This window comes from Nicotiana sylvestris, chromosome 10 (genome assembly GCF_000393655.2).
Source record: "Nicotiana sylvestris chromosome 10, ASM39365v2, whole genome shotgun sequence".
NCBI lineage: Eukaryota > Viridiplantae > Streptophyta > Magnoliopsida > Solanales > Solanaceae > Nicotiana > Nicotiana sylvestris.
This window is the reverse complement of record NC_091066.1, coordinates 8856860-8876471: the sequence shown is the minus strand read 5'-3', so window position 1 is coordinate 8876471 and position 19612 is coordinate 8856860. Positions and strand designations below refer to the sequence as shown.

The following is a 19612-nucleotide window of genomic DNA, read 5'->3' as shown; positions in this document are numbered from 1 at the left end:
ACCCAACTAAGTTTCCTAAGTACACCTTGACTGTATCTCGCCCTGATTCTTCTAAGTCGTTCCACCACATGCGTAAGCCTGAAGGGATCCCATTTACAATGGCCTCAGATGAATTCCTACTCGTGCTCATTCTGCACATTTATTAAGGGATTTAGACAAAAAGCAAAATCTTTATTTGACTCAAAAACTAATTTTCCTATTTCCTAATTTTGAGGAAAAGAAAAATGTATTCTTTAAATACGGCCTTTTGACTTTTCAGGGATGAAGATTTTAAGGCTGTAGGGATTTTACCAGCCGAAAGGTAAAAAAAACAAAGGTGGCTGCTTATGCAAAGTCAGCCTTCCAGCGCCCCTTTAGGGAATGTTCGGCTATTTTTGCAACATGACATAGCCTGACTCCTTATTATTTATTTTTTGGCATTTTTGTAGATAAATAAACAAATAAAAAAATCATTTTAAAAAAAACAAAACTTTTTTTTTTCATGGTAATACAAACTATTTTTTTTTTTAAAAAAATATAGGCAATTAATTTTCTACACTGTTACTTCGCCCCTTTTTTCACAATTTCAAAATTTCTGATTTTCCAAAGCCGGTCAGCATGCAAGTCTAAAGCAAATAAATGCATAAAGCAAACAGGATGCAGCAGGATGGTCTTTACATTTCAGGTTGCTAGTCCTAGACGGACCCAACCCCTGTGTTGAGTCCCCTAAGTCAGATGCAACGTGATGCAAATAAGCGTTTTCCTACTAGGGATCCGGCATGAAGTCATGTTTTACTAAGTTTCAAATTGGGCTTTGTTCTAGACCTGGCTTACCCGAGAGGACAACTCGAGTCGAGGAGGGGGCTACGTACCGGGGACCCGCGGGATCGTCCGGCTTTGTAACTTGTCCGACCTCTTTCTTATTTCAGGTATTGACACTAACAGAATAGGGAGTCTCGACCAGCGAGCTTCTCCCCGGAGGTAAGAAGAGAAGGGTTTCGACACAGTTTATATACAGTTCACATAATATCAAAGCGGTAAAGGCAATTAATTAGCACATTTAAGCCAAAATATGTAAATAAAATTAAATAAATAAATAAAGTCAAATAATAACAATTATTCTAAGCTCGAATTCTTGAACCCTGAACCAGAGATTATGGGTTCATCCACAGCAGAGTCGCCAGAGCGGTCACACCTCCTTTTTCCGTCCCCGCGAGGGGTGAAGGAGTTTTTTCCAATTAAAGGACAATCGAAACGGGATTTGTTTGTTTATTTCAGAGTCGCCACTTGGGAGATTTAGGGTGTTCCAAGTCACCAATTTTAATCCCGAATCGAGGAAAAGAATGACTCCATATTACAGTCTGCGAATCAGAAATCCGGATAAGGAATTCTGTTAACCCGGGAGAAGGTGTTAGGCATTCCCGAATTCCGTGGTTCTAGCACGGTCGCTCAACTGTTATATTTGACTTATTTATCTGATTTTTAAACAATTAAGAACTTATATGCAAATTTAGCATTAAACTGCTTTTATCATTATTCTTATTATTATTTTATACAAGAATTGCAACATCGTGAAAACGCATCTCGAACCACGTCACAACCAGTGTACACGTGATTTGTTGACGCATTTTGACTTCGTCAAGATCGGGATTTGGGTTACATAAATGCACACCCGTATTTAAGAAAATAACTTTATTAAATATGTGCCAAAATACTACGCGTTATTAAACTATTAGGTAGGACTGTGAAATTTACTAAATGGCCCATCCCGGAATCTAAATATTTTTTTAAAAAAAAAGTAAATAAGATTGGAGGACCCTGCAAATTTTTGTATTGTTTATATTTATTTATTTTTAGCGAAATCCTCCCTTATTTTTTGAATATCTTTTAATGACTACTTTTTATTATTACTAATATAAAATCAATCTCTACATACTTAAAAATAACATATTAAATACTAGTTTAAAACAAACATTAACGGAAAGTAATATTACTAAAATTATAATTATAAATACAATATGGAATTGTCAAATAATTTTTTTTTTTAAGAAGAAAACTAATTATCCCATAGTCAATTAAAATCATATTGTTAGATGACTTGAGCTATTGAAATTAATTATTTACAAATACTAAAAATTAGAAATAATCTTGATTACTAAACCGTATTTCTAAAAATTAAATAATTTAACCTTAACTAACCTTGTTTTAATTCAAATCATGTCCTAATACTTGATTCGCAAAATTAATTCATGTTTTAACTGAATTTAGCTACATGATTCCGATTAACTTAACGTTGGTGATACTAAAACCCTTATGAATAAGGAACTTAATCAATTTTGCCAAACTGATTTAATAAAGCCATTTTTACGTTATTTTCTTCTATTTTAATTATTTGACAGTTTAATCAGTAATGAACATGCTTAAATATATACTACCTAATAATCAGGTTAAAGCAAAGCATTATTTAATACATCGCTACAATATGCCTAATTATGCAAAACGACGGCGATTTACAGAATAATAATACATGAAATAACCTAAATGCAATTAATAAAAAAAACTAAATTAAAAATTTAAACTTCCATTCTTCATTTCAGCTTACAAAAGGCCAAAATTACAGTTGTGTACCTGGTATTGTCAATATAAGAAGAAGAAAGTCAGCCACGTAGTACGTAACACAGCAACAACAATAATAACCAGCAATCCAGTCAACAGAAATCCCAGTGACAGATTTGAAAATCAAAATAAAATCCAGAAACACTGACAACAAACAACGGACAGAAACCAAGGGAATTTTCAGATTGGAAAGGCTAATTAATGTTTAACCCTTAATTTCTAAACCCGTATATCAGAATATTTATTAGGTGTGTATTACTCTCTCTTCTAATCTCCAACTCCTTTTTATTTGTATTTTTTTTTCTCTTTTCTTGAAAGTTTTAATATTTTTCGGAATTTTTCTTTCTCTCTTAAATATTCAGCTCTTTTTTTTTCTCTATCTCTATCTGTCTCCTTTTAAATCTGATCAAGCCTCTCCCTTTTATCCCCATCTTTCAACATTTTTAAAACATAAAAACCCATTATCTTCCCACTCAACCCCCTTTTAATCCCACTATCTAATGTTTTGTCCCCCACCTTATTAAACAAATACCCCATTATATCTTGTCCCTCATGCTTATATTAAACAATTGCATTATTCCCCACCATTATATCTTGTCCCCCCATTATTAATTACTTTAATGTTATCTTAATTTTAATGGAAAGAACACTCAAAATAAATAATTATTCAGAATTTAAATTCCAAAAATACCCCTCTGCCATTACCGAAATTACCATTTTACCCCTGAACGTACTGCGATTTACCAAACTACCCCCATCAGCTCTAAACGATCAATTAATCAAACTTGACCAAAATATAGCCAATATGACCAATTTCTAAACAAATTCAACAACAACTCATATGAACATAGATGAACAACATCAAATTAATGTGAATGAATTAACCATATTGAGAACCAATCCTGGTTAACTTAGACCAACAATGGATGAGCAAGGAAACAACAATATTAACAACACAACACATGATTCAAACTAAACCAACAAATCAAAAACATAAACTCACATTAAATCGCTGGATTAAAAATGAACTTCAAATAAAGATGAACATGAATTAAATCTATTTTAAACAACAAAACATGTCGGATTCACATGATTAAACCAACATATTTCCCTATTACAACTAAATTCTTTTAGACAAATAACAAGATCGAAGAAGAAACAATTATGAACTTAAACTTGAATCTAATAACATTACAACCAACAATTTCTATATTAAACTTAAACAAGATCATGAGACAAACTCAAGAAATAATCGCAAATGATAAACAATAAACAAGAAAATCAAACTTATACTAATTTCGGATTCAAACGATTTAAACTAACATCTAACAATATTAAAATTAAACTAACAATTTCTTTTACAAATACAAAATAAAAGCACATGAAATAAACTGAAAAACTAATTAATCAAAGTTCCACTTGAATCTGAAAATTAAATCAACAAAACATATGAACAAACTAAAAAAAATTACTTCAACGATGAACAAAACAAGAATGTTAAACCCAAATCTTAAACCCACTAACCGGATCGAAACGACGATCGAAGAAGATGGTCGTTTGGCGTCGTTTGAAGACGACGCAGCAGCACAGTAGCAGTTCCAGGAGCAGCAGCTCAACACGATGGAATTGCAGCAGCAACACGTCGGAGCAGGCAACAACGTGAATGGAGACGCAGTAGCGCGGCACAGTAGCAGCTGGGCTGCTTCACGTAGCAGAAACGATGGCGGATTTGGGTGGTATATTGGTGGTGTTGTATGTGTTGTTCACAGTTGGAAGACAAAGCAGGAGGGGGGGTCGTTCATGGCGACGTGAAGACGAAGCAGAAAAAGGTGCAGCAGCTATGGAAGCTCGACGAGGGCAACAACAATGGTTGGCGCAGCAACGATGGTTGCTCGTCAATGGCGGACGTGAGGAGGAGGCTGGTTGCTGCTGGTTGGGCGACGAAACAGTTGCCATGACGAAGAAGATGAAGACGAAGAAGCAGCAAGGGTGGAGCTTGGGGGTCGACGAAACTCGTCAATGGCAGACGGGGGCGGTCGACTGGTTTTTTCCGGTGATTGGAGGGGTCGTTTGGAGGTGAGGAAAGAGATGACGACGTGTGGGGGAAAGGGCAACTGGGTAGCAGCAAGGGGGGGGGGGAAGTCATGGTTGCTTGCTTTAGAGTTTGGAGAAGAAGAAGAAAATGAGAGGGGGTGGGGTGGGTTTAGTTTAGGGTTTTTTGTGTTTTGTTTTGTTTTTTTTTTTGGAAATGCAAGATAGGGGGTGCTGGGTCTTTGGGATTATGGACCGGGTCGACCCGGTTTGAAATGGACCGGGTCATGGGGAAGGTTGGGCAATTATTTGGGTCTGGGGTTGAAATTTGAAGAAGTGGCCCAATCCGATTTTTCTTTGTATTTTTGCTCTCCTTTCTTCTTTTATTTTTCTTAAACTAAATTATAAAAATACTTGAATTATTATTAAGAACTAAATTAAGTTATAAAAGCGCAAATTAACTCCCAATAACAATTAACGCACAATTAAGTAATAATTAAGCATAAAATTGTATATTTGGATATTAAATGCTAAAAATGCAAAATATGCCTATTTTTGTAATTTTTTAATTTTTTGTAAAACAAACTTAATTACTAACAATTGTAGAATTAAATCCTACATGCAAAATGCGACATATTTTTTGTATTTTTATTAATTTAACAAATAAACATGCACAGACAAATACAAATAATTATCTAAAATATCACAAAATATCACAAAATTGCACACTAAGGAAAATTATTTTATTTTGAATTTTTTGGGAGTAATTCTTTCATAGGGCAAAAATCATGTGCTCACAGTAGACACAATAATTTAGTAGATGAGAATAAGATAGATTTTATTTTGATCTCAACCGTCAAGTGGATTTCATCCTAATCTCAAACGTCCGATGGATTTCATCCTTATTCCTATTTTATCTTTAGAAAAAATATCTCTATACATTATTCAATGTGTAGACAACTCACCAGATACAATAATTTAGTAGATAAGAATTGGATAGATTTTACTTTGATCTCAGTCGTCGAGTGAATTTCGTCCTAATTTCAATCGTCCGATAGATTTCATCCTTATTCCTATTTTATATTTAGAAAAAATATCTCTACACATTATTGATGTGTAGACAACTCAGTAGACACAATAATTTAGTAGATGAGAATAGGATAGATTTTATCTTGATCTGAGCTGTCGAGTGGATTTCGTCTTAATCTCAACCGTCCGATGGATTTCATCCTTATTCCTATTTTATCTTTAGAAAAATATCTCTACACATTATTCAATGTGTAGACAACTCAACAGACACAATAATTTAGTAGATGAGAATATGATAGATTTTATTTTGATCTCAGTCGTCGAGCGAATTTCGTCCTAATCTCTACTGTCCAATGGATGTCATCCTTATTCCTATTTTATCTTTAGAAAAAATATGTCTACACATTATTCAATGTGTAGACAACTCAGTAGACACAATAATTTAGTAGATGAGAATAGGATACAATTTATTTTGATCTCAGCCGTTGAGTGGATCTCGTCCTAATCTCAACCGTCCGATGAATTTCATCCTTATTCCGATTTTATATTTAGAGAAAATAACTCTACACATTATTAAATGTGTATACAACTCAGCAGATAACATAATTTAGTAGATGAGAATATGATAGATTTTATTTTGATCTCAACCGCCGAGTGAATTTTGTCCTAATCTCAACCGTCCAATAGATTTCATCCTTATTACTATTTTATCTTTAGAAAAACATCTCTACACATTATTCAACATGTAGACAACTCATTGGACACAATAATTTAGTAGATGAGAATGTGATAGATTGTATTTTGATCTTAGCCGTCGAGTGGATTTCGTCATAATCTCAATCGTCCGATGGATTTCATCCTTATTCCTATTTTATCTTTAGAAGAAATATTTGGTCACATTATTCAATGTGTAGACAACTCAACAGACATAATAATTTAGTAGATGGGAATTCAGTAGTCGAGTGAATTTCGTCCTAATCTCAAATGTCTGATGGATTTCATCCTTATTCCTATTTTATCTTTAGAAAAAATATCTCTATGCATTATTCAATGCATAGACAACTCAGTAAACACAATAATTTAATAGATGAAAATAGGACAAATTTTATTTTGATCTCAGCTATCGAGTATTTCGTCCAAGTCTCAACCGTCCGATGGATTTCATCCTTATTACTATTTTATCTTCGGAAAAGGGTTCAAAATGCCCTTAAACTATTGGAGAAACGTTTAAAAATACTCTTCATCCACCTATTGGGCTAAAAATATCCCTTCATCCACCTTTTTGGTTTATTTATGCCCTTTGACCGTTAGGTCAATGCTAAATTAAAAATAATTACTTAAAAAAATATTTTGTAAAATATTTTTGTTTTTTTAAATTAATGCACCAATAGTCCACTAAGTTGGTAAAGTCTATTTCTTCTTTTTTTTCAGTTTTTACAAAAAACAAATTCATTTTTTCCCAGTTTTTTAAAGCATTTCTTATGTAAAAACTGGAAAAACATTGTAAAAACAGAAAAAATTGGTTTTAATAAAATATTTTCGTTTTTTAAAAACTAAAAAAATATTTTCAACAAAATATTTTTGTTTTTGAAAAAGATTTTTTTTCTGTTTTTTTAAAGCAATTTATTTTTGTAAACTGGAAAAACAAATTTGTAAAAACTGAAAAAAATATTTTCGTTTTTTAACAAAATATTTTTTTTAAAAAAACTGAAAAAAATAATTTCAAAAGCAAAAATATTTTTGTTAAAAACAAATTTATTTTTCCAGTTTTTACAAAAAAATATGCTTTAAAAAAACAGAATTTCTTTTGTTGTAAAAACTGGAAAAAAAAGAGAAAAGATTTTACTAAATTAGTGGACTACTGGTGCATTAGTTTAAAAAAACGAAAATATTTTACAAAATATGTTTTTAAGTAATTATTTTTAATTCAGCATTGAGCTAACGGTCAATGGGCATAAATGAACCAAAAAGGTGGATGGAGGGGTATTTTTAGCTCAATAGGTGGATGAAGGGTATTTTTAAACCTTTTCCAATAGTTTAGGGGCATTTTGAACCCTTTTTCCTTTTATCTTTAGAAAAAATATCTCTACATATTGTACAACTTATCAGACACAATAATTTAGTAGATGAAAATGGGATAGATTTTATCTTGATCTCAACCGTCGAGTGGATTTTGTCCTAATCTCAACCGTCCGATGGATTTCATCCTTATCCCTATTTTATCTTTAGAAAAAATTTGACTCTATAAAAATGAACACAATTTAGGAAATCATATTCTTCCATACAATTTATTTCTAAATAAATTAAACATTATTGTTTCCGTCTTCTCAAAATGAATCTCTTTATGGGAGGTTCATCTAAGAATAATGATGATTTAAATTACTTATTTTTTATTCTCATCATCACCTTTAATTTCCGATAATGAAGTTAAAATGCAATTGTGCATGCAAGCAATTTAGATGAACAATTATGTGTTTCAGTGTTTGCAAGAAAATCAAAATAATGATCCTATCAAAGTGGGATCCAGTCTAGGTCATTTGGTAATCAATCGAGATCGTAAAGGTGCTGATAATAATTTATTTTTTTTTGATTATTTTTTAGATAATCTCTGCTTTTATGAGGGACAATTTCGTCATAGATATCGGATATCTCAAAATTTGTTCATTCGAATTGTTGATGCAATTAAAGGTCATGATATATGTACTTCAAACAACACATTGATGCGATGGGCAGATTTGGATTATCTACTCTACAAAAAATCACAACCGTGTTTAGAATATTGGCATACTGTGTGCGAGCGGATGCCACTGACGAATATCTAAAAATTAGAGAGACGAAAGCATGAAAAGATTTTGTGGAGCTATCTTAGAGGTTTTTGGCGAGCAGTTTTTGAGATCACCAACAGCTAACGATGTTGCAAGACTTCTGCACATCGGTGAACAAGGTGGCTTTCTAGGAATGTTAGGCAGTCTAGGCTACATTTATTGGAGATGAAAAAATTTTCCAACAGCATGGGCTGGACAATATGCAGATCGTAATTAATCCCCATCAATAATTCTTGAATCTGTAGCTGATTATGACCTTTGGATATGGCATGCATATTTTGGTATGCTCGACACCAATAATGACATTAATGTTTTAGAGTCATCACATTTGTTTCTGATCTTGCTGCATGTATTGCTCCTCCGGCCCATTATGTTATTCAAGGAAAAGAATATGATATGAGTTATTATTTAGCTGACGGTATATATCCGAAATAGTCAATGCTTGTGCAAACTATTCGCACCCACGTTCGCCATAGAAGAAATATTTCGCGATGAAACAAGAATCATGTCGAAAAAATGTTGAACGTGCATTCGGAGTTTTGCAAGCTCGTTTTGCAATAATTGAAGGACCATCACGTTTTTGGAGAAAGAAGTGCTACATGATATAATAACTACATGTATTATATTGCACAATATGATAATCGAGGATGAGCGTCATCTTAATGCACCAATCAAGATGATTGGGAATGTCCACCTCTAACGGTAGAAATGGTAGTAGATGAAAATCACAGATTTGAACAATTTTTAGGTCGACACAAAAGAATTAACGACAAAGATGCTCATTTTGCACTTCGTAATGCATTAATAGTTCATTTATGGGAGCATACTAGAGGTGGAAGTTGAATACTCATGATGTATTTAATTATCTTGTATCTCAATGATTTCACTTTTATTTGAATTATCCGTTAATATATATAATCTATAATATTTGCTTACAAATTATATTATTTAAAAATTTATGGTATAAAATATTTTTTTTATTAAATGGTTATATAAGAAAGAAATATAAATTATATGTGATGAATATGTAAAAAAGAAAAATAGATAGAATTTCTTTAATAAAATAAGAAAATAAAATTTAAATAAAGGATAATTAATAAAATATTGAAGAGAAAGAAGAATACAAAATAGAATATTTTTCTTGGAGTAAAAAAATGGAATAATAGTTACTTTATTTTGGAGTTTACCCTATTTTGGAGGAGAAAATGGAGGCAAGAGTTGGATATGACCTTGCTCCAAAAATCACTTGCATAAGAAAGGATCACGCTTGTTTTGTTTGGGGTGTGTGTATGTATAAGAAAGGATGCGAAGGGTGAGAAAAGGTTTCTATAATTTATAGGTATCGGTATACAGTTATGACTATTTGTAGAATGAAGTGCCGTTTAAAGAGTCATTTTTCATAGGAAGAAGCGAAAATTTGTGGAAAAAGATAAAAGTAATTTCTGATCAATGAGACATGCCATCACTGGGCAATGTTATATATATATATATATATATATAATGGTTTTCGAGAAGGTGATTTGAAATTCTCTTGGATGGCGGAAAGCTATTTATCTTCTTAATTTCTCAAACATTTTTTTTTTTTTTCCTTATTAGAAAGGGTCTATTTGTCCCCGAGTTCTTTCAAATTTTCACCTATAATGTGTGTCCTCTTTTTTAATTTATACCCTATCCTATCTTTTTAATGATTTGCACCCTATCTTTTTGGTTCTTTTTCCCTCCCTTATCCAGTGTCTTTAAAAGAGTAGCTATTAATTATTCTTTATTATGTACAGATAACAATGTAGAACTGAAAAGTCTGCATCACCTTTCAAGTGTTTTCCGCCTTCTCTTCGTTTGAGCATTTGTTATTCATTTGATTTAGTTTATATATATGCAAGGACCAGCCGGAAGGAAGCAGAATATGCAGATAAACTGTCCAGTATGTAGTGCTATGTCATTTATTCTAAAAGCATCAAATCCATGCTGTCAAGCTACTTTGATACATGAATTGATGCATTTTCTTGGATTTGATACTCATGTCTTTGTTCATTTAGATAGAGATAGAACACATGGTGTGCGCGTCCATAAATTTTATAATAGAAAATGACATTTGTTTTTATTATGATTTATCCATTTCGTAAACGATTTTGCTTTTAAAATTAAGCTGTATTAAACAATCAAATCGTTGGAAATTAACTAAAACATTCGTGAAAGAAATAGGAGCTTTGGGTTGCTGCAATTAGAAATTAAGAACAAGAGAAAAAATTGAATAGAGACATAAAAAGATGAAAGAAATAAATAGAAGGCATTGGAGAAGCATATGTAGAGTAGAGCTATTTATTTCCATGTGAAATGACAAATAATATCCATATGATCATATATGATAGAAGTTTCCTTTGATATGTCTAAAGTCTAATGTCAATGTGATAATTAATAGATCCATGTGATACAATAATCTTATATTCATGTTATATGACTATTTCTAATGGTGAAAGATGACATTTATAATTCTTTGTCCTTGGACTCTATCATCTTTAATATTATAATTACTAAGAAATGTAAATTGCTATAAACTTGTCATTGCACATGATAACAAAAGGAATCTCGTGCCACATGCATTCCATACTTTAATTACTCTATTTTTATACTCTAATTCTGGAATTCAAAATTCTGAAAAAGGGTAACTAGATCATCTCTCCTTCGGTTGTATGTTTTTAGCAGAAAAAATTGCAGACTTGTTGTTTTTAGTCGATTTTTCTTTTAGCACTAGTCATTAACTTACGAGCCTTGCTTGAGCATCTCATATCAGGTGTTGAGAAATTTGCATCTAAAAAGTATAACTTTTAACTGCATACATAGTCTTCCAATATTTGTTTAAGCTGTAAAACTTCATTTTAGTTGACCGATCCTAACATTAATCGAATATAAGTTGACGTATCCTAATAGAAAAGGACTTGCCCTTTAGAAGGGTCAAGAGCCATATGAAACAGAATAAATAAAAAAGAAACACGAAAAAACATGATTTGGTAAATGATGCTGCTCTTTGTCCTTAAAGTCAACTGTAACATGACAATTAATGCATATTGCTGATATATAATCTGAATGGAAATTTATTGAGTGGTTAATGATAGCTGATAACTAATATAAAATTCTAAACAAAGAGGTAAAAAAGAACCTCCTGAGTAGTATAGTATTTTGTTTTCTATGAAAAAGGCTTAGTAGTATCAAACATCACAGTGGCTCTCCTTCTTCCCCTTTGCAGATCAACTTCATCACATTTTCTTTTAATTCTTCATCACTTCTCAGAAAAGAATGTCTTCTAACCAATATCTGTCTTCAATGAATGGTCTTTTTGAACGTCTGCAACAACTTGGCAATGTTTCGAATTCGAAAGAAATAGTCCAATTCTTTATAAGGGAATTCAAATTTTTGGGTATTTTTCTCTACTTGCAGAGCCTCATAGATGAACCAAACATGCTAGATGTCACTCAGAAAGTCCACACGCTGGTTCAAGATGCTTTAATTCACTCTTCTGATTTCCACCTAGCCGAGTACGTTGATATCTATGCCTCGAAGGTACAAAACAAGATTTTGTTGACTAAGATGGAAATTAGAGCCAAATACTCCTTTTCTAAAATATCATCATTACCACTAATTTCAGCCAAGAAGGATGGTATTGCTATTCCCAAATTTGTAATGGATTTCATGGATACTGTGGTGGAGATTCTTCGTGATCTAGTTGATGATCCTTGCTCATTACTTCTTTATGTTCCAGAAACTAAGGAACATATTGATGATGTTTTAAAGGAAATGAAACTTCTGCGAACTTTTGTTTGCTTTGTTTCAGAGAGGTTCATAGAGCATCAGAGCCAACATCTTGCTAATTTCTTCACTCATGTTTTAGCTGTGACCGGCCATGCATCAATGCTTTTCTGGTTGGATTTTTCATGCTATGGCTACGAAGATCGTTATCAAGATGTGGCTGTTCTAGGTGAAATCAATGTCTCCCTTTTCTTGCAAATGAAATTTAAGCCCATTCAGCCAAGCATCTGCAAGATATATATTGCACTCCTGGAAGTTTTAAAGTCGAGAATACAGTCAGGATGGTGTCCCAACATCCAAAATCATGAGCATGCAGCCGACGGTGAAGCCAACTTTTTGGAGACTATCCAACACGATTTGGTGGAGCTGCCAACTAGTAGTAACTCCAGTCAGAGTGTTGCTTTGAAGGATCACATGGTAATCCTAAAGAGATGCTCGACTTCTTGAGAGCCAATATCATCCATGTGCCAATACGAGATCTTGAACTTCTTCTTCGAGATATTGACACTTTCATTATTGACGTCGGACTCATGGTTTACTCATTATATAAAGGCGAGGAGGAGGAGAAGGAAGTCATGGCACTGGTAGAAGTGATCCCGACACAAGTTCTTAATTTGTTGGGAAACATTCAACAAATAATTAATAAGAAGAAACTCACGCCCATTCGGAAGGCGTTTCAATCTAATTACATGCCAAGGATTCATGGATTAGGCTATGCTGATTTCCTTTTAAACAGCCTGAAGGAGTTCCAAAGCGACCATTCAGATTCACTAGCTTCTACCATGAAGCTACTTCAAAGAATTCAGAAGGAACTCGAGAGCTGGAAACCTTTTCTAGTGTCTGTTGCAAAAGAGCAACACAATGACATCGACAAAATTCAACGTTGTGCTACACAATTGATAGGCAAAGCATATGAGATAGAATACTTAATTGATGCTTGTATATGCGAAAAAGCTCCTGTATGGTGCCTCGAACATTGGCTCTTGGATATCATGGAGGACACCACTCTTGTCAAAGATGAGGTTGCAGAGATTCATGGAAAGAAAATGGTTGAGGATGCAACGAACACGTTCACATCTCATACGACATCGAACTTGGAAAGGTCTCTAAGGATGAATGAAGAAATTGTGGGTTTTGACGATGTTATAGAAAATTTAAGAGACCAACTAGTAAAAGGCACCAAAGGGCGAGATGTTATCTCGATTGTTGGTATGCCTGGTCTAGGCAAGACGACTCTGGCCTATAGACTTTACTCTGACAGATTAGTTGTTTCTCACTTTGATATTCGTGCTGATTTTTGTGTGTCTCAAGTGTATTCACGTACGGACTTGTTATTGGCGCTTCTACGTGATGTTATCAGTGAGAACTCTGATTTAGAGAAAAGAAAGCTGATGAATTAGCTGATCTGCTTCGCAAAGCTTTATTTTCCAAAAGATATCTTATCCTTGTTGATGATGTGTGGGAAGCTAGTGTATGGGATGATCTAATGGGTTGTTTTCAAGATGCCAATAATGGAAGTAGAATCATTCTAACAACACGAAATCTTGAAATTGCTGAGTACGCCAGATTTCAAAGTAATCCCCTTTCACTCCGTATGTTTAACGATGAAGAAAGTTGGAAGTTACTTAGAAAAAAAGTGTTTGGGGAAGAAATCTGCCCTCCGTTGCTAATGACTATTGGACGACAAATAGCAAAAAAGTGTGGTCAATTGCCTCTTTCAGTTGCTTTGGTAGCTGGTGTTCTGGCAGAGGTGGAGAAGAAAGAAGAATGTTGGGAACAAGTGGCCAATAATTTAGTTCCCCACATTCACAATGACTCAAGGGCCATAATAGAAATTAGTTATCAGATTTTACCCTATCATTTAAGGTCTTGCTTTCTTTACTTTGGAGCATTTTTAGAGGACAACGTGATTAATGTTTCGAAGTTAATACGGTTGTGGATCTCAGAAGGATTCGTAAAAAGTTGTGAAGGAAAGAGTTTGGAAGATATAGCAGAAGGTTATTTGGGGAATCTTATTGGAAGAAATCTAGTGATGGGAACTAAGAGGAGTTCTAGAGGTAAGATCAAAGCATGTCGTGTTCATGACCTATTGCATGATTTCTGCAAGGTGAGAGCAAAGGAAGAGAATCTTGTCCAATGAATGAAATGGTAATATACCAATTAGTGGTACTCTTTTGGTTCAACTAATTAAGTGTTCAAGTTATATTATGGTTTTATACTAATTTCTTTATTTACAGGGATCAAAATGCCAATTCTCCTTCCAACGTTTCCTGTGTCGAGCAACTTGCTCATCGCATGTCCATTTATGGTAAATGGTATCGTATTGGAGAATGGAGCACGTGTTGGTCACATTTTGGCTCTATAATTTTGCATAATGATTGTCTTACATTTGATATTGTCTCCCAGATTTTTTACACCTTCAAGTTTCTAAAAGTGTTGGATTTGCAGTTCACTACTATTGATTCTTTCCCAACAGATCTAGTTTACTTGAGATATTTTGCTGCACGAACTCAGAAATCGTTGAACAAATCAATCATAACCAATTGTTGGAACCTCGAGACTTTGATATTACACAATTATGGAGTAATGTCACTGCCTCTTACACTCTGGAATATGGTTAATTTGAGACATTTCCATATTTCCAGTTGCAGCTTCAATATAAAATATGCAAAATATTCACTCGAGATCTCCAAAAGCCTTTATGATCTGAGAACTTTTTCGGCTCCATATTTTTCTTGTGTCGAGGATGCGGAACTGATTTTGAGAAAAACACCTAATCTTCGGGAACTCAGATGCACATTCCTAGATGAGGATGATGACAAAGTTCAGTACTATGTGTTGAACTTTCCAACAGAGATTGAGACGCTGAAGATTTGTTGGCCATTCATGTTCCGCATTATAACTATCCCCATTTGCATCTCCGCACCAAATCTCAGAAACTTGACACTAGAGAGGTATTGCCTGCATCCTCAGCACTTATCAAACATTGCGTTGCTTCAGAATCTTCAAGTACTGAAAATGAAAAGCATTAAATTTGAGAAGAAGGTATGGGAAGTGAGCAATGGCGACTTTCCTGAACTCAAAGTCTTGAAACTACAAGAAATAGTTGGATTTGAAGAATGGGATGTTGCCGATGATGAGGCCTTTCCAAAGCTTGAACGCTTGTTTTGCGTGAATGCGAATATCTTGAGGAGATCCCTTCTGCTTTCGGAGAGATCTCTTCTCTAAAGTACATTGAGGTAAGGAAATGCTACGAATCTGTTGACAAGTCAGCCAGGGATATTCGAGATATAAAAGTTGAAGATTATCAAAATACTGGATACGAGATCTTTATTTACGAGAGAAGAAACTACCAACTCTGATTCAGGTACAGAAAATTCAACTTTGTACATTCAAGTCTCATTTTAAAACTCAGTTAAATTAATTCTTTAATTCTTTTAACATGCCTTTTACTAATTATTCATTTTGTTTGACACCGCTGTTAAAGCTTTAGTAATTTATTGGTTTTATCTATTAGAGGTAAAAGTTCTTGAAAGAAGTACTATCAATTGAAAAGATGAGTATTTTAGCAATAAAAGCAAGAAGCATTTATATAGTTTCTATTAGTGTAAACAAGTAGTAATTAACAAGGAAATTCCATCCTCATAAATATTATTTGTCAAAACAAACGCAGATAATTGGTTATCCAAATGATTTATAAAGCAAGGCTGAGGGGCTAGTAGCTCGAAGCTGGAACTTCGTTATTTTCTTGCTTATCTAGAGTAACAATTTTGGTAAAATCTATTGAATAATAATACTGTCTATCTTAAAAAAGAATATAAGAAAGATTTCCTTTCTGAACGCAAACACTTTTTTTTGTTTTGGTCAAATTAAAATTTTGTATTTAACCAATGGAAATATTTACATCCGCTAGCCCACGGGACTCTAGAGCTAGATCCTTTACAGTCTTTCTATTCTCATAACTACAGTTATGTATTTTTCCGAATCTCTTCCTGATTTATACATTGTTTTCACTAGGATATCTATTTAATTGTTCTAACATTGACTTCCATTTGCTCCTGTTCTGGCCTTTGATATGCAGCTGCTAAGCTATTTCGCGAACTCTTTCTGCATATGTAATACACTGGTTCTGAAATCTTCTTTTGTTCATCTTCATCCATGTGTAATAAACTGTTGCTACAAATAAAAATGTGAGAACTTGAGCTCGTGGTCTACTGTTATTTGTCCTCTTGATCAGCCATTTTAATTCATGTTCCCAACTTCCAATGTTGTGTTTTTCTTTCAACCAGCCTACTAATGCAACCCATATTGATCTAGCATAAGCACATTCAAAGAAAAGGTGATCCAGCGTCTCTTCTTTCTGGCTAGTGCATAACACACATTCTTTTGGTACATCAATCTTCCGTTTTGCCAATCTATCCACTGTTGCTAACCTTTGGTTGAGAGCTAGCCACAGAATAAGTCGATGCCTTGGTATAGTAACATCTCCCAGCACAAAATTCTTCAATGTAACTTTCTGAAATTGAGGCCTTGCTGCTATATACGTTGTCTTGATGCTAAACTTCCCTTGCTTGCAAAATTCATGTAGGATTTTTACTTTAATTAGATTTATATTAAGTCTAGAACTATTGACTTAACTGATTTCTTTTTTTCTCTCCTATAGGTGTTGATGATGATGATAGTGGTGGTGATGATGACGATGACGAGGAAGAGGAGGATGAGTATTAGCCAATGTAATTTGGATGATCATGTATGAACTTTTAAGTTAGTGTGTGTTTTTATTTTTTTCTCTTTTTTAAACCTGGAGGCCTTCCACTCTGTTTAACCAAAAATTTGAGTCTTTGGTCAAAGCTAAAAAAGAAATTCGGGTTACTGATAATCAGGAGACGAAAATAAAATATTTTTGAGAATGATGGTAAAGTAGTAAATAGTTTTGTATTTCAGTAAGATCCCAATAGTATTTCGTATCCTTACAGATGGTGAGTTCTTCTCCTTTTATAGTTAATTCTAGGAGAAGATGTAATGCCTTTGTCTTAATGAGGCAATTATGAGCAATAAATGACAATAAAAGAAACGTTACACAATCATTTATTCAAATGTTCTAACGTATTTGATATTTAATGTTGTATTTAGACTCTTTTACGTCATCAGATTCGTATCTTCAATTTCTTCCAATCTTCGATTTTTAAATGACTTGGATAGGTACGAGACTCGTACCTATTTTAGTAACGGTCCACACCTATGTTGCTTTCTTTTTCCCTTATCTGTTGTCGCCCGTGCCTCTTGGCTATTTATTGTGTTTTGACCGTTTGACCAATCCACGTGTCATGCCACATCATCTACAATGTAAATTCAGTTTTTCCCAATACAGATAGTCTCCCCACTTTCCATTTATTTATCAAGTAAATAATTGGGAAGTAGATCTTCATAAAAAGGGAATTTTTGCCGTAATTAATATTATGACAAATACTGACACTTCAATTGTCCCTTCCATTTAATGCCTTACATACGTGTCACCTTCTGACTGGTTCTGCAATTCTACACCCTTTTTTCGAGACTTCTTCATTCACACTATTCACGAAATGATAGTTGCCTTTATTATAGGCTTTCCTTCATTGCACTTCTAAGTTTGACGGTTGTCATTATAAGCATTTTAACCCTCTTTCGTTTACCTTCTTCTTCATAGATCTTCAACAAGCGATTTCTTACTTACTTGTATTTTCTCTCCCCTTTAGTACATCCTTCTTCAACAATGTCATCTCCAAACCCTAACCCTAGAAAAGTTCCAATTCTCGATCACTTCCCCAATGCCCCCGTAAGACATAGGAGAGGCAGAGAAGGTAGGCTTCGGAGCTTGGGTCTAGGGTCCGCTCGTGGTGGTTTATCTGGTCCTGCTTCTTCTTCTTCTTCTAGTATCGGGAGTTCTATTCCGAAGACCCCTTCTTCTAAAGGTAAAGAAATCCTTGATTCTTCTCAAGAACCTTTAGTCGATGAAATTGTTCCCAGTGATTTGTCTTTTGGGAGTGATAGAACGTCTCTTCAAAAGCAAATTGTAAATTTAGAAAAAGCTGACACTTATCCTTCATTAGTGACCGAGCTTACAATTCCTACCATCAGAAGGGATTGTAACTGGAGCAATAGTCTTCGAATGTCAATTCCTTCCCCAAATCAAAGAATTTCTTCCTTTATAAGTGGTTACTCTTCTGTTTATACTTACCCATTTACTTTGGGTTTTAATCCTCCGGTTGACCCAGTCATTATTGACTTTTGCCGTTTCTTTAAAATCTGTTTGGCCCAAATCGGTCCCCTAGTGTGGAGAGTAGTGGCTTGTCTAAGATACTTATCTGCCAAAGCCAATGTCAACTTCACCCTTTCTCACCTTATTCATTTATACCATTCCAATTTAATGCACCATGAGGTTTTTACCTTAACTACAAGAAGCAAAAAGGTCTTGGTAAGCCTTGAAGATGACAGAGATCGTGGATGGTACACCTGTTACGTTGTTGTACGTACGGTGGACTTGCTTGGTGAAACAAATATTCCCTTCCCTGAGAAGTGAAATTTTGCACGTAAGTTTCCTTTTATTTACCGCACCTATTTTTGAGAATTCTGATTCTTTTTCTAACTTCGTCTCTTTTTGGTTTTTTGTAGCAACCATGGGAGATGTGGAACTTATTCCTGACTTCCGTGGTTGGGTAGATTCAATTTTGAAGATTGCTCCTAAGGATCAAAGAACTTGGAAATCAATTTCTTCTTTACACGGCTGGAAGGTGAAAACACATTGTATGTCCCTATTTACATGTTAAACACCTTTTTCTCAATGTTGATTATGTATCCTTCTTTTAATCAGGATTTGGTGTTAGAGGAATGGCAGCTGAAGTAGCTATGCCCATTCGCATGTCTGCTAATGTTGCACTTGATTTGAACAAGGCTCGAGCTTCGCTTCCCAAAAGGAAAGCTATAGGAGAAAGTTCTGAGAATGAGGAAGAGGAAGATACCTCTTTAATTGCCAGGCCAAGAGTTAGGAGACGAGTCATTAATAGTGATGAAATTGAAGATACCCCTGCACAAACCTCATCCACCGAGCTTGTTTTGATTCATTCTGACGAGGACACCGTGCCAAGAGATACTAATGAATTAACTCAGCGTCTTTTTGATAGTGGTTTTGAGAGTGGCGAGCTCGGCCCTGTTTTTGATGAAGCTCCTCTCTCCTCATTCGTTCCTATTTCCTCCATTCCTTTGCCAAACGACAATATTTCTTTACCAGCTTTGAGGGCTTCCGTTCCTTTGCCAGTTTCAATTGCACCTGCTTCCGCTCCTGTGTTGGT

General features: G+C 34.2%; 3 protein-coding genes and 1 pseudogene across 3 annotated transcripts; all 4 read left to right on the top strand.

The window, feature by feature from the left end:
* Positions 1-8114: 8114 nt before the first annotated feature.
* On the top strand, positions 8115-9323 carry LOC138878981 (uncharacterized; annotated as a pseudogene).
* A 2451-nt stretch (positions 9324-11774) lies between these two features.
* LOC138878980 (late blight resistance protein R1-A-like) lies at positions 11775-12592 on the top strand. The gene is made up of 2 exons (XM_070158552.1): positions 11775-12453; positions 12495-12592. The coding sequence occupies exons 1-2, from the start codon at positions 11775-11777 to the stop codon at positions 12590-12592; spliced, it is 777 nt and encodes a 258-aa protein (XP_070014653.1).
* A 109-nt stretch (positions 12593-12701) lies between these two features.
* Positions 12702-15289, top strand: LOC104235729 (putative late blight resistance protein homolog R1B-12). Its single transcript, XM_070160268.1, is given in 3 exon segments — positions 12702-13655; positions 13658-14432; positions 14522-15289. Coding segments are annotated over 2 exon segments (1707 nt in total). The 5' UTR covers positions 12702-12715; the 3' UTR covers positions 14425-14432; positions 14522-15289.
* LOC138878979 (putative late blight resistance protein homolog R1B-16) lies at positions 14425-15512 on the top strand. The gene is made up of 2 exons (XM_070158551.1): positions 14425-14432; positions 14522-15512. The coding sequence occupies exons 1-2, from the start codon at positions 14425-14427 to the stop codon at positions 15510-15512; spliced, it is 999 nt and encodes a 332-aa protein (XP_070014652.1).
* The last annotated feature ends 4100 nt before the right edge of the window (positions 15513-19612 follow it).